This window comes from Tachypleus tridentatus, chromosome 1 (genome assembly GCF_004210375.1).
Source record: "Tachypleus tridentatus isolate NWPU-2018 chromosome 1, ASM421037v1, whole genome shotgun sequence".
NCBI classification, from domain to species: domain Eukaryota; kingdom Metazoa; phylum Arthropoda; class Merostomata; order Xiphosura; family Limulidae; genus Tachypleus; species Tachypleus tridentatus.
Window position 1 is genome coordinate 21,636,341 of NC_134825.1, and position 13,565 is coordinate 21,649,905.

The 13,565-nt window shown below is 33.5% G+C and overlaps 1 protein-coding gene across 5 annotated transcripts in view; it reads right to left on the reverse strand.

Annotated features, from left to right (window-relative positions):
- Positions 1-13,565, reverse strand: part of LOC143244300 (voltage-dependent L-type calcium channel subunit beta-1-like) — a 91,458-nt gene that overhangs the window by 42,559 nt on the left and 35,334 nt on the right. The window contains exon 2 of one of the 5 annotated variants that reach the window (XM_076488737.1): positions 4,204-4,258. The exons of 3 other annotated variants lie outside the window; for them this stretch is intronic. In XM_076488737.1, the coding sequence (XP_076344852.1) occupies positions 4,204-4,224 (21 nt within the window). In that variant the 5' untranslated portion in view covers positions 4,225-4,258. Of the gene's footprint in view, positions 1-4,203; positions 4,316-13,565 lie in introns of all 5 variants that reach the window. One more of the 5 variants, XM_076488745.1, reaches the window with a different exon arrangement.

Genomic DNA, 13,565 nt, shown 5'->3' on the forward strand with positions numbered 1-13,565 from the left:
CGCATGTTTCTCGTCAGAAAACGAATCGAGTCCGTACAGTATGGGAATACTTGTATACATGTTAAGAATATCTTCACGATATGTTTCTTTCATATACATTGATTTAGCATCATTGAAAGAAACGTTAGTGTCATAATTCTAGATTACTTTCGCTACAATATAGAAATATGCATGTGCAACCGCGTAATTTGTTTAGTTTGTTGTTCAGAAATAACAAACACTAATGAAAACAAAAAAATATTGCCCCTCACAACTAAACAACATCCCTAGCTTAAACTAGAAGAAATAATTTTGAAGCTTTTATTAAAGAAATGATGGTTACATATAAAGGTACGAAAAATATTCACCCGGATGTTAAACTCTGATCTACCGTCTTGTTTCAATCAAACCTACCAGACCTTCCGCTAACGCCACAGAACATTTATCGTGACAGCATCAATAAATATATTTTAAAAGCACTAATGTATAGATAAACTAAAACACCGTAACGTAGAAGTGAGGACCTAGATATATTAAAACAGTTGTATTATCTAAACAAAGAAATTATGGTAATAAGAGAGGTTCTTAACGGCAGCAACTATGTCTCGCAGTGGTTCAGTGGACAGATATTCAAAGAATAATTCCAAATCATCGTAAATAAAAGTTGCTTAACGAATCAGCATTAAGTAAACGATGACGTAGCAGCTAAGTGAAGAAAGTGTAGTACCAATCAGGTTATTTCATGGTATAACATAGAACAATCCCATTCATTTGCAAACAAATATATGAAGCTTCTTAGATCAAACATCTAATACTCTAGAACCACCTATAACATAATTGTTGCAGCCTTCTACAGTATATCTTCCCGTCTATGGGTATTTGTAGTTATATAGCTGTTACTTAAATCCTGATAGAGCTTTGTCTTTACATTTGACAGGACGAGTACAACTATATTTTGTCTTATTTTTTAATCAGCCTGGCAATTGTCATGAACTAAATAGTATTTGTCCCCCATTCTTACACTCAATACAAATCGTTTACTGCACATCGCAGTTTTACCTTAGCTAATTATTTTACGCTTATGGATTTGTAGCTTGGTAACTTACGTTCCAGTGACTGTAAATATTACTGCATTTGGTTTCTCACGGATTATTTGTAATTTTATGCTTATTAAACTGTCAATTTAATTGTTAACAACTAACGTATAAGAACTATTTCTTTTAAACTGTATTAACCACTGGATTTTCGGTCTTGTCTGGCTTTATGGCCACGTTGTTACTTGACTGTTACCTAGGAAACGTCAAATGAAAGTTGTGTATCAAACATAAAAAATATTTATACAAGATAGCTTAACCTCCTGAATATTTCCTGAATGGTAGTGATACTTTAATAAAGTTCAAAATAATTTTACGTTTTAACACATTTTTGAAGTACTTTCTCTCACTATAATAATACATTAAGGTTACGATGCGCTTTTAATCTGTCAGTGCTTCAACTGAATTCCCAAACGTTTTAGGCCCGGCATGGCCAGGTGGGTTAAGGCGTTGACTCGTGATCCGAGGGTCGCGGGTTCGAATCCCCGTCACACCAAACATGCTCGCCCTTTCAGCCGTGGGGGCGTTATAATGTGACGGTCAATCGCACTATTCGTTGGTAAAAGAATAGCGCAAGAGTTGGCGGTGGGTGGTGATGACTGGTTGCCTTTCCTCTTGTCTTACACTGCAAAATTAGGGAAGGCTAGCGCAGATAGCCCTAGTTTAGCTTTGCGCGAAATTCAAAACAAACCAAAAAACCCAAACGTTTTATATCGTTCAACACCAATTTACATCAATCTGTCTCAAACCATTAATTCTTTTAATTATAAACGTTCATTTTTTACAGCAATGTACAACTCTTAACATCAACTTACTTAAATGGAGTTTGGAACATTTTTACAAACTTCACTTTCGAAAAAATGTGGACCTTTTGACTATAACTTAAACTATTTGTAAACACCAGCAACGGATTCATGAAGGAGAAACCGAAGTTTAATAATAAAGAAGACGATTGGCAAAACATGCATCTTATTCAAGTTTTAACGTTTCAAAATAACTTATTTCGTCATCCACAAAACCTGAAAAATTATGTTAAAAGATTATTATTATTGAAATTATAACATAATCATTAGTTTACTTAGTTATTAGGAAAAGCGTAAGTGGATGGAAAAAACAATGTTTATATATTAGTTTGTTATAAAACTTAAAAATAAGCCGAAACAAAAATAAATTAAACAAAAAACCCTGGACTAATTATAAAGATCCCACCCAGGGTACAAAGTATTATGTAGGATTATAAGATGTACCCTAGGTTTTGGAGGTGGCTAAATAAATAGCATCCACATTGCAGTGGGGATACACCGTCTATCAGTCTTAATCTCCATTCATCAGTCTCGCATAAGAAATGAAAAGCAGCAATAAATATAGGAATAAGGAGAGCGAGATGTGGGTGCTGAGTCCCACAACGTCTCGCACCTATATCACCCTTCACTGCCTGCAGATAATTTTGGGAAGATAACTGCTCTCCAAATTAAAGAGAAAAATAATTGAAATAAAAATAAGAAAATAAAGTACTACCATTTGAGGGTAAGTAAGTTCAAAACTTATCTTTTGAAGTTATCATTCCAGCCCTAATATAGTAGAAAGGCACTAATTGACAGCACAGCAAACGAACTATACCAGCATGAAGCGTCAAATCCAGCTATCCAAACAAACTAGTACAGCTCCCAACTACCATCCACTCACCAAGTCTACTGTGACTATTATGTTCAAAACAAGCCTTTACATGCGGCAAGGTGTACATCTGTATAAAGTAGTGGCAAGCTGTTAAATTACCTATTACCTAATAACTATTTTTAGTTATGAATAAGGTCATTTAACAACTTGGCACTATTTTATGTTTCTATCCTATTTAATTTAGATAACTAGTATAGTTATTCACTGGGCTACCAGTTAGTGCCTTTCTACCACAATGGGGCTGGAATGCTAACTTCAAGAGGTAAGTTACAACTTATTTACCCCAAATACCTTATTTTTCTTCTTTAATTTGGAGAGCAGTCACCTTCCTAAAACTGTATACAGACAGAAGGGTGATATAGATGTGGGCTTAAGCACCCACATCTCGCTCTTCTAATTTCTATTGCTACTCGTATTTCTCATGTGAGACCGGCGAATGCAGGTTAAGACTGATAGGCGATGTACTCCCACTGCAATGTGGGTCCTACTTCTTCAGCCACCTCCAAAACTAGGACACATTTTATAATTCCACATTATAACTTGTACCCTGGAATCTTTTCAATTAATGCAACAATTTTATGTTTAATTTATCCTTGTCTTGGCTTGTTTTATAGGTTATAACAAACTCATATAATTAGTCAGAGGTTTGTATTTGCTGTTTCTAAGGCAGTCCTTCCTTGTGATTTTGTTTACTCAACTTCATTAAACTATATTTTCACTCAAATATATTTTACATGTGCAGTAATAAAACTACTATAATCAGCTCTCTTGGCTAAATTATAGTTTCACAATGTCATTAGTTAAAGCTGTTACACTTAACTTCATAAAGATTGAACAGTGCGACATAGTCAACAAATCACATACGTACTTCTGACAGAGATTTGGACTTGCCGTTTTTTAAAGCAGTCCTTCATTTTGATTTTGTTTTAATTTACTTAAGTCCATCAGTATTAATGTTCTATAAATATGTATATTACATAGTGGCTGAGTTGTGTGAAATTTGGAACTATTTTAGACCCAAAGTTCTTGATGTTGGAACAAGTTATTTCAAAACATTTGTAAAAAGTTTACAGTTTTTCAGAAGACTTGAAATATTCAGCTGCTTTGGACTTTTGTTTTAATAGAGTTTCAAACTCATATGTTGTATAATCTTTCTCTCAGCATTTTTTAAAGTCGTATACTTTCTTCAAAACAGTTTAATTAGAGCATCTAAGTTACCAAGATATAAAATCCATTCAAAACCGAGATGTCTTGCTCTAAGAAAATAGTGATATTTTGTAAATCAAATGTTTTATTTGTTGTTGCTTTTTCAAAATAGAAAGTGAAGGAAAAAAAAGTGTAAGAGAACAATACTGCAGGAAGAAATTAAACTGACGGAAATATCTGATAGTTGGAAACGAAAGGCGTAGTATAAAAAAAAAACGAAAAAAGAGAAAAGAAGAGAGAAGCTTACCAGAACCGTGTACTTGGACATAACAGAACACTGGGGCCAAACTGGAAGACCGACACTGCTCAGTCACGCACCAGGCATGCAATGAAAGGTAAGCACAAACTTGTAAGTTCCTCTGGAGAACAAAACAATTGCTTTCTATAAAATTGCGTTTTCTTTCCCTTTAGTAGTACGTTCAGGTCTTGACAACATCTTGAAGGGTAAGTATTTAAGACAAGTGTTACATTAGCTTCTCGCATGCATTAAACATTGTCACGTTCTCAAAATAAAGTACATCACTCCGGCACATAGAATGTACTTAGTACAGTTTATGAAGTTTACTTTTTCATATTTTAACCATATTTAAAACATAAAATGTTCGTTCAAGCTCTAGAACAAAGAAATGGAATGGTTTTAAAAATAATATATTAATGATTATGAAACTTTAGATACATAAGGAAATGGTTAATATCATAAATTTCAAAGTTGGATTATTTATAATAAAAGATGAATATCCTCCATAATAATAATATATAAATGGAAATTTTGATATTAATACTAGACTAAATACATGAAGATAATTATAATATATAATATCATAAGCACAGGTAATCAAACTAAATTTACAAGCAAAAAATACACACACCAATATATTTTTATCATACACGACAGAGAATTATTATATTTGCGTGGATCTAGAACAGTTCAGTACACAACTGCTGGAAATACTACTTTCGTTGGAAATGCCGTGAGATAAGAAAACAATGGCTGAAAAGACAAATAAATTATTAGTCATTTTTCTCACTTCGAATGTTTGCCACCTCGAAGTAAGCTTTCATTACAAATACTTCAGCTCAAGAAGCGGTTTTCAATTAAAAGTAAAAAGTGCCCCCTGTGTTTCATGAAATTTAAAATAACTGTAATAATCGACATAAATACAATGGTACTGTCAGCTTTCTGTTGTACGTCCATATAACTACTTCGCATAAAGTGGATGGATCTTCACAAAATTTGACATGAAAATTTGTTGGGTCTCAGTAAAGATACATACGTAATTTCGGTTTCACATTTAGCAGTTTTTATGGGCGTTTTAGGGTGTGTTTTTTTCACAAATACACATCAGGGAAGCAATTTTACATTTCCTAAGACGACCTTTTACTACTCATGTATTTACATAACTTCCCTCCAGAGAACGAATACTCTAGCTAGTATAGAATAATTTATCTGAGAGGTTCTCCAACAGCGTCTTTATTTTCTATCATTTTTCTAGTTGTTTTATCATAACTTTAATGGTTTTTAGGTTAACCTTCTAACAAAGCTATATTTCTTACTCTAGAGTTCACTGAGAAAGCAATTACCAAAATCATAACTAAAAAAAAACAAACCTGTTTCTCTTTGTTAATTTGTTGAATTTAGCGCAAAATTACACGAAGGCTGTTTTAGCCTTTAAATTTCAACTAATAGACTAGGCCTAAGAGAACGCCGCTAGTCAACAGCATTTACCACTAACTTTTTGGACACTTAAATTGATTAGTTGGGTTTATCAACCTATTTATAATACTCAGTACTTTCCTATTCTGAAAATGCGTGCTCACCTTACTATCTAAATGTGAACACACACTTCATTTCAATGGATGTAAATATACCTCAGTAGACATTTAATAAAACAATACATTAAAAGCTTAAAGTAGACTCATAATTTTCGGTGTCTGAAGCGATCACAATTATTTTGTATTATCCTGGAACTTCTGTATTTAAAAAAGCGTTATTATGGTAAAGATACCAGTCTGACTTGTCTTCTAGTCTTTCAAGGCCCTAAAAGATTGTTGCGCGATATTCAGACAACAAGACTCCCTCAAATCTCCAGTTTGGAGCGCTCTTTCAAACTTGTTCCCTCAAAACATTTGACATTTTTCTACTTACATTAAATATTTGTCTTTTAAAAACACATTTAAAAACTTTGTTTGAAATTATTTCTTTATAAAGGGAATTTCTTTGCGTAAATATCTGCGTACATTTATAGCATTGCATATTAGCTAAAATTCAATATGTCCACGTATATTGCGCGCACGGTCTTTCTAACAGCTGATAGGCCCTTTTGTAGGGAGTGGTGTATTATGATGACTAGTGTTACCATTACTAATTAATAGCATTATATAAGAAACAAACAAAGGGTTAACTTATGACCACCTTTAATTTGTATACATGTTTTTAAACAATGCCCTTTAGATAAAGCACAGCAGAGTGAATGTATTTTAATGTTATTGTTAATGCATTGGTCAGTTTTAATTGCATTAATTATGACACTTTTAAATGTCAAACTATGCCCGAAGGCAACATTCGTACTGAAAATGTCACCTGAAAAATACTGTTCTCTCATATGGTGCGCACTTTATGTTTGAGCCCGAATATATTAGAGAAATTCGCGCTCTGTACAGGGGTATTTGCAGTATTTTCAAAATATATTTGTCTCCTAATCCAGGAATATGTACGATTATAAATTCGTATCGTAAATTTAATCTATTGAACTCATATTAGCTTTTAATACAGGAGACCTCGAACGTCGTGTGTGTTCTCCAACACTACTAATACATTTTCTATAGCATTCGTAAAATCAAACAATTTATAAGTAAGGATACCAATACTTATAGGATGGCTACTTTTGTCGTTCCAAAAAGTCTAAAAACAAATTATGTTTTACTATGAAAAAAAAGATTTGTTGTATTCAATCATTTTCTTAGAGAACACTTTGAACTAAGGGGTATAAACTACAAACAATCAAAAAGGCATTTAATATAGTAATTTTATCAAATCTTATTACACTTATAATTTCATTTCTGTGATTGTAAGCCAAGTCCGCGAGTGTAGCAGAAAAACATTACATTAGTTTCTAAATATTCGATTTATCTTAAAAGTCGCAGAATCAGTTTTATTGCTATCCTCAGTTGATTTTGAAACAAACTGAGAAATTCGTGGAATCTACTTGTTGTTTTTGTTAACGATACATAAATAGTATCTTTCACAATATATAGCTTAAATTGCAGACAGGCCAAGGTCCCTTTATATGCCACATTGTTTACAACTGTTGGCCAGAGGAAGGACGACAGGTCAGCAGCATCCATCGCCTAAACAGCTACACTTAACCCAATAGTGAGATTGACAGTCATTTCTATAACGCTTCCACGTCTCGAATCCTCTCCTCACTGAGCATGCTCGTCCTTTCAGCCGCAGGAGTGTTATAATGTTACGATCAATCTTACTATTCGTTGGTAAAAAATTAGTTCATGATGATTAGCTGCCTTCCCCTAGTTTTACACTGCTAAATAATAGGAACGGCTAGCGCAGATAGCTCTCGTGTAGCTTTGCGCGAAGTTCGAAACAAACTAAACATCTCTAAGTGAGGTGCGAGGTCAGCTACATATATTAAAATCTAATCTCCGATCTTCCGATCTCCAGTACTACAAGTTAGTTACTAGACCCCAAACGGTCAATGTCTACAACTACCTGGGTAGTAAGCACTTGAATCAACTTGTATTCACCCTCAATTTTCATTATTTTAAAGAAAAACTGTTTAGTCGTGGTTTACGCTTTTGGAGAAAGCTCTTTTTCATTGAATAAAATCAGGTTTTTAACAGAAATACTCTTATACGCTGCATCTACAAAAAAAAAAAAAAAGCTTTAAAATAGGGTATTACTTAATTATGTACTATTACCGTTAAAGGTTTGTTTTAGATTTTGCAATACAGAAGAAACAAACTGGGTAAATTATACTAGTACACATCGTCACCGACTACCAGAACATATTTATCAAAGTGGTACATACCAGCACCAGAACATATTTAACTTGTTTCGCCGTTGTTTCATGTTTCCATATAAATAAGTTTTTCTTTCTGAAAATCAATTTCACTTCTGTCATCTGAGTACGTCTAATTTTTATGTTTTAAGAATTTCACTCCTGGAAACAAGTATATCATTGTGAAATTCTTAGATATATCGTTCAACGAATAGCATAGTTCAGCGAACAAATGGAGAAATAATTTGAATATGAATCAAAGTGCAATTGTCATATTACTAAATTAATTAGCTCATAATTAAAATGAGATTAGGTAACCCTGATTTAATTAGTTTAATAGCAAATTCGTTGAAAAATAAAAATTGAATGATTGGCACAATTAACTAAATATTAGAAGCACGACTGTGAAAATATTTATTGTGGATTTCGTTTCGATAAACTAGGTGATCGATTTCAATTAAAAATTAATTGGTTGCCCTAATTGATACCTGAAACTAAATTTAAATAGTCTATGTTTTCACACTGTTACCAAAATAAATAGAATTTTCTAACCAATTACTAGTAAAAGGTAATGAATGGTTTGTTTGTTTTTAATTTCGCTAGCCGTCCCTAATTTAGCAGTGTAAGACGAAAGGGAAGTCAGCTCGTCATCACCACCCACCGCCAACTCTTGGGTTACCCTTTTACCAACGAATAGTAGGATTGACCGTCACATTATAACGCCTTAAAGGCTGAAAGGGAGAGCATGTTTGGTGTGAAGAGGATTCGAACCCGCGAGCCTCAGATTACGTGTCGAGTGTCTTAACCATCGAAAGATAATTAAAGTATATAGATTTGTGAAAGTATTGTGTTACATTTCACAAATAATGAAATAAGTTTTAAGTATTACGTTTTGTTGTGTGTTTTTTTCATGAAACAGCAGCTCAACAAACAAAGGTTTCAAGATTATATTAAAAAAAAAACATAACGTAATTTGGTGAAAGGGTAATTTTAAGAAGTTTAACATAATTTCATACAAAATTAAATTTAATCATCAAATGGGAAGAAATTTGGCGTTTAAAATCAATAGTTCGAACGTGGGTAGAGATGAACATGCTATAAGAAAAGTCGTCATCAACTTACTTATTCAACTTTACGTAATACACTGAAAAATAAAGATTTGTCAGGACTTGCAATATTACGGATACAACAAGGCAAAATTCGTTGTTATAAATTAGTCAGTCATCATTCAGTTCAGTATTAATAAACTTCTAACCATAGAAAGCCACATAAATAGATTAGAACTAAACATTAACCCAGCAATTAATGTAGATATTTCAATATTCCGGTCGCACAAGTAAATAGAAGTGTCTTAAAATAAAATATTCTAATGATTAGAATGTATTGATTCATTCGTTGGGTACACTCGCTCTTTTCACTGTCAAGCAAATATGGCATATGCCAATCGGTCACGTGATTGAAATTGCAAATGACTGGTCATTAAGTTCATATCTAGTAGTCTCTGGTCATGTCTTAATTTTCGCTCTGAAGTGAATCATAGAGTTTAGAGTATTCTAAACTGATTATGACCCATGGTTAGGCCTCACAGAAAGCACTTGAATGTTTAAATATAGTGGAGACAAGAGAATCATTCGACAAAGGGAAGCCATCCAATCACAGTAGGCTTTTGGTATTATTAGAAAAACGTGGAACCGCTTCCAGACCAATGCTACAGTTTTCGGACACCTGGACAAAGCAGACAATTATCCACAACACATGCAGATGACAGCTATCTTTCAATTCTTGTTCGTTGCTATCGTAGGGTGCCTGCTCCAAGATCAGTTCAGATGTTCGCAGACGCAAAATAGACGTCATTTCAGTGAATATATGGTTAGAAACAGTCTTCAGAGAGGTAGTCTGCACGACAAATGCCCAACAAGACTCGCTGTTCTCACAGCAAGGCACATGCAGCTCGCATACAACGATGCTAAAAACATGTCCACTGAGTCAAAGACAAAGGGATCGTTTTTTCTTAACGAACTGTATTTTTACTTTACAGCCACACAACAAGTATGTACTTATTTGGAGGGAATCTGATCCGAGATCAAACTGCACTTTCATAGTTATACACCAATGGGAAAATTGTGGTATAGATTTGTAACAGTACCATTAATACCACACATTGTAGTGACTATCGTATAAGACTAATTGATGATAATGGCTGCTCCTACACTTGTGATAAAACGATCGACACATTATCTTCAGAAGTTGTTAAACAAAGTGACTAGTACTAAACATCAAGCATTTAGGTAATGCTATAAAGAGACATTAGTTATCTCATAACAAATTACTCCAGACATTGAAGGTACTCTTGGAATGGAGCTTATCAATATTTTAATTTTAACCTTGTAGAACTTGTGCTAAGGTACCCTTCATGGCAGTAATAAACATTCTACATACAAGTGATTCCCAAACTGAAGTCCGTGGATCTTTTCAGTGAAATGTCCGTAGATGTGAAAATATTATATTTAATTGTATTAAAATTCCCCTGACACTTAATTTTACAGTATTTCTAAAGATAACTTGACTTGCTACTATAATTATCATTACCACTTTATTTATGATTGAGCTTCTCTCAAGTCCCAAATTGTGATGGATTGGTTTGTTTTTGAATTTCGCGCAAAGTTACACAAGAGCTATCTGCGATAGCCGTCCCTAATTTAGTAGTGTAAGACTAAAGGGAAGGCGGTTAGTCATCACCACCACCCACTGCCAATTCTTGGGCTATTCTTTTACTAACGAAGAGTGGGATTGACCGTCACATAATAACGCCCCCACAGCTGAAAGGGTCAGCATATTTGGTCTGGCTGTCGTTCAGAAACTATGCTACAAAAAACTATTGGAGTAGTGTGGTATTTTAATTTTAGAAATGTGTATACTTTGAATTAAAAAGTGTTTTTTTTCAAGATAATAATTAGAAAATTATGTATTATGAAAATATTAATTACAAATTTGAGAATAGCCTGCACCGTTTTAAATTGTTATTGATCTGTGGGTCCAACGTTCGTGTCCCGTTACTCTTAGAGATATATAAATAATCTCGCTCTGTAATTTGAAGGCGTTGAGTGCGTCAACCAAATCCAACTGCTCACTCAGACTTAGTCACAGGTGGTGTCAAATAGTTCCCTTCCCTCTAGAGTAACAGTCCAAAATTACGGATGGCTAGCAGAGATAGTCTTCGAGTAGCTCCGAGCAAAACTCAAACAAATAATCAGCAAATGCATTATGAAATTTTTAATGTAAACAATAATTACTTTAATGAATTTTTGTTTGTATACGAAATAGTCTGTGCTCTGCCCACAACGGATAACGAAACCTCGTATCTAGAGTTTTAAGCCCACAGACATACTGTTGTGCCACTGGGAGGCGTGAACTTTTTCCATGCAAACAATAAATGATACAACAGATGGTCCTTACAATCTCTGACTAATTACCTCGTTTTTTAAGCCTTTCTAACATCTACTATTATAAAACATTACCGTGAAGAAACATCGTTTTTAAGAACGTGCTAGATATAACCCATAAGTCGTTCATATGTGAATAGGCATCTTAAGACAACATAAAACAGATACACAGTTATTCTTATGTAGGCATGTTTCAATGAATATCTTTGTCAAGGTCGTTGTTGCCATGATTACCTTCTTTTCGTAATGAATTACAAAATTATAGAAGGATAGAATAGAACTTAGAGAGCGCTGCTGTTTTTCTAGGTCTTCATTGTGGACTAAAATATCATTAAAATATTATTTTTGGAATATAAAGTTAAAATGTATCTATATAAAGCTGCTTTATTTCATATACCAAAATTATACTGAAAGCCAATCTCTTAATAATGGTAAAACGTAATGTTTAAAGTTGTAAACTAAAAACTTGAGCACAACTTAAAAAAAAAGTTAATTTTCTCTCATCTACATAAAAGACGAAACGCGTGTTTCTTTGCACCCTAACTCCTTCGATCCTATTGGGCCAATTTCAACCAATGTTACCACACAAAAAAGTACCTGAAAACCTGTAGCTATGGGAAGCACATACTTTCTAAGCCACAATAAGGAATACACGGAGGTAAGGAGTATTTTAGTGTTAAAATCATCAATAAAATACTGATGTTGTACATCTTTTCTTTGCTTGTTAGAAGCTAAGCACATAGCTACACAAATATGCTATCAGTTCTCTGCCTGCCACCGGTATCGAACCTTAATTTCTAGCGTTGTAAAACCACAGACGTACCGCTGTTACATAAAGTAGGATGTTGTTTCAAATCTCTTATTATTTTAGTAAAAAGTAAAAGTTTAATTTATATGCAAAAACGGCTCGTTTGGGTTGAAAAAATATTTTACATAGAAGAGCGAACAACGTTTCGACCTTCTTCGGTCATCGTCAGGTTCACAAAGAAAGGTAACTGACCGGAAGCTGACCACATGTTTGAAGGGGTTGTGTAACTGAGTGTCGGAATGTAGAGGGCGGTGTTAGATGTTTGAATATATAATTTTATTTATTTTATTATATTAATATAGGTAAAAAGGCGTTCCTTCATATTGGTTTATTTTGGGTTTAAGTTGTTGTATAAGTAAGGTTTTTTTAATTTTGCGTTTGTTTATGTTTGTTTCTTTATTTAGTATTTGAGTGTTTTCTATGGTTATGTTGTGTTTATTTGACTTGCAGTGTTTGAAAACGTGTAAAGGTGACTTTTTATGTTCTTTGAATCTGGTTTCCATTTTTCTACTTGTTTCTCCAATATTGAAGTCGTGGCAGTTATCACATTGTATTTTATAGATAATGTTGGTGTGGTGTTTGTCAGTATAGTTTTTACATAGTATAGACCTCAGTTTTATGCCTGGTTTTTGAATAAATTTGGTATTAACTGGAATGTCATATTTTATTACTAGTTTTTGCCAAATGTTGGTTATTTGTCTGCTGATGTCAGGAATATATGGTATACAGCAGTATATGGTTTCGTGATTTTTTTTATTCGTGACATATATATACTTTTGTTGGTTGATTTTGCTTTCTGTCTAGGTGTGTGCGTATAATGTTTTCTACGGTTTGTGAAGGAAACTTATTGATGTTGATGAAGTATTGTTTTATTTTGTCTAATTCATCGTTAATTTTATCTGGTGAGCATAGTTTTATGGCTGTGTTTATTTGGCTTCTTAGTATGTTGAGTTTTTGTTTTGTTTCATGTGCTGAGTCCCAAGGAATGTAAAGTCCAGTATGGGTGATTTTTCGGTGGATTTCTGTTTTGAATTGTGTGTCGGTTCTTGTAATTTTGAGGTTAAGAAATGATATTTGATTGCTTTCTTCCTGTTCACATGTGAAGTTAATGTTGGGATGTATAGAGTTAATGTGATTGAAAAAATTAAGTATATGTTCTGTAGATTTGAATCCCGCAACCGTGTCATCTACATATCTCTACTAGTATAGTGGTGGATGTAATGCTGTGTTAATTGCTTGTGTTTCAACTTGTGTCATAAAAATATTGGCTAGAAAAGTTTAATTTGTAACAATTTTTTTTTGAAAAATAGAATTTATCCCAAAAGTATGCACAAGTGGTATT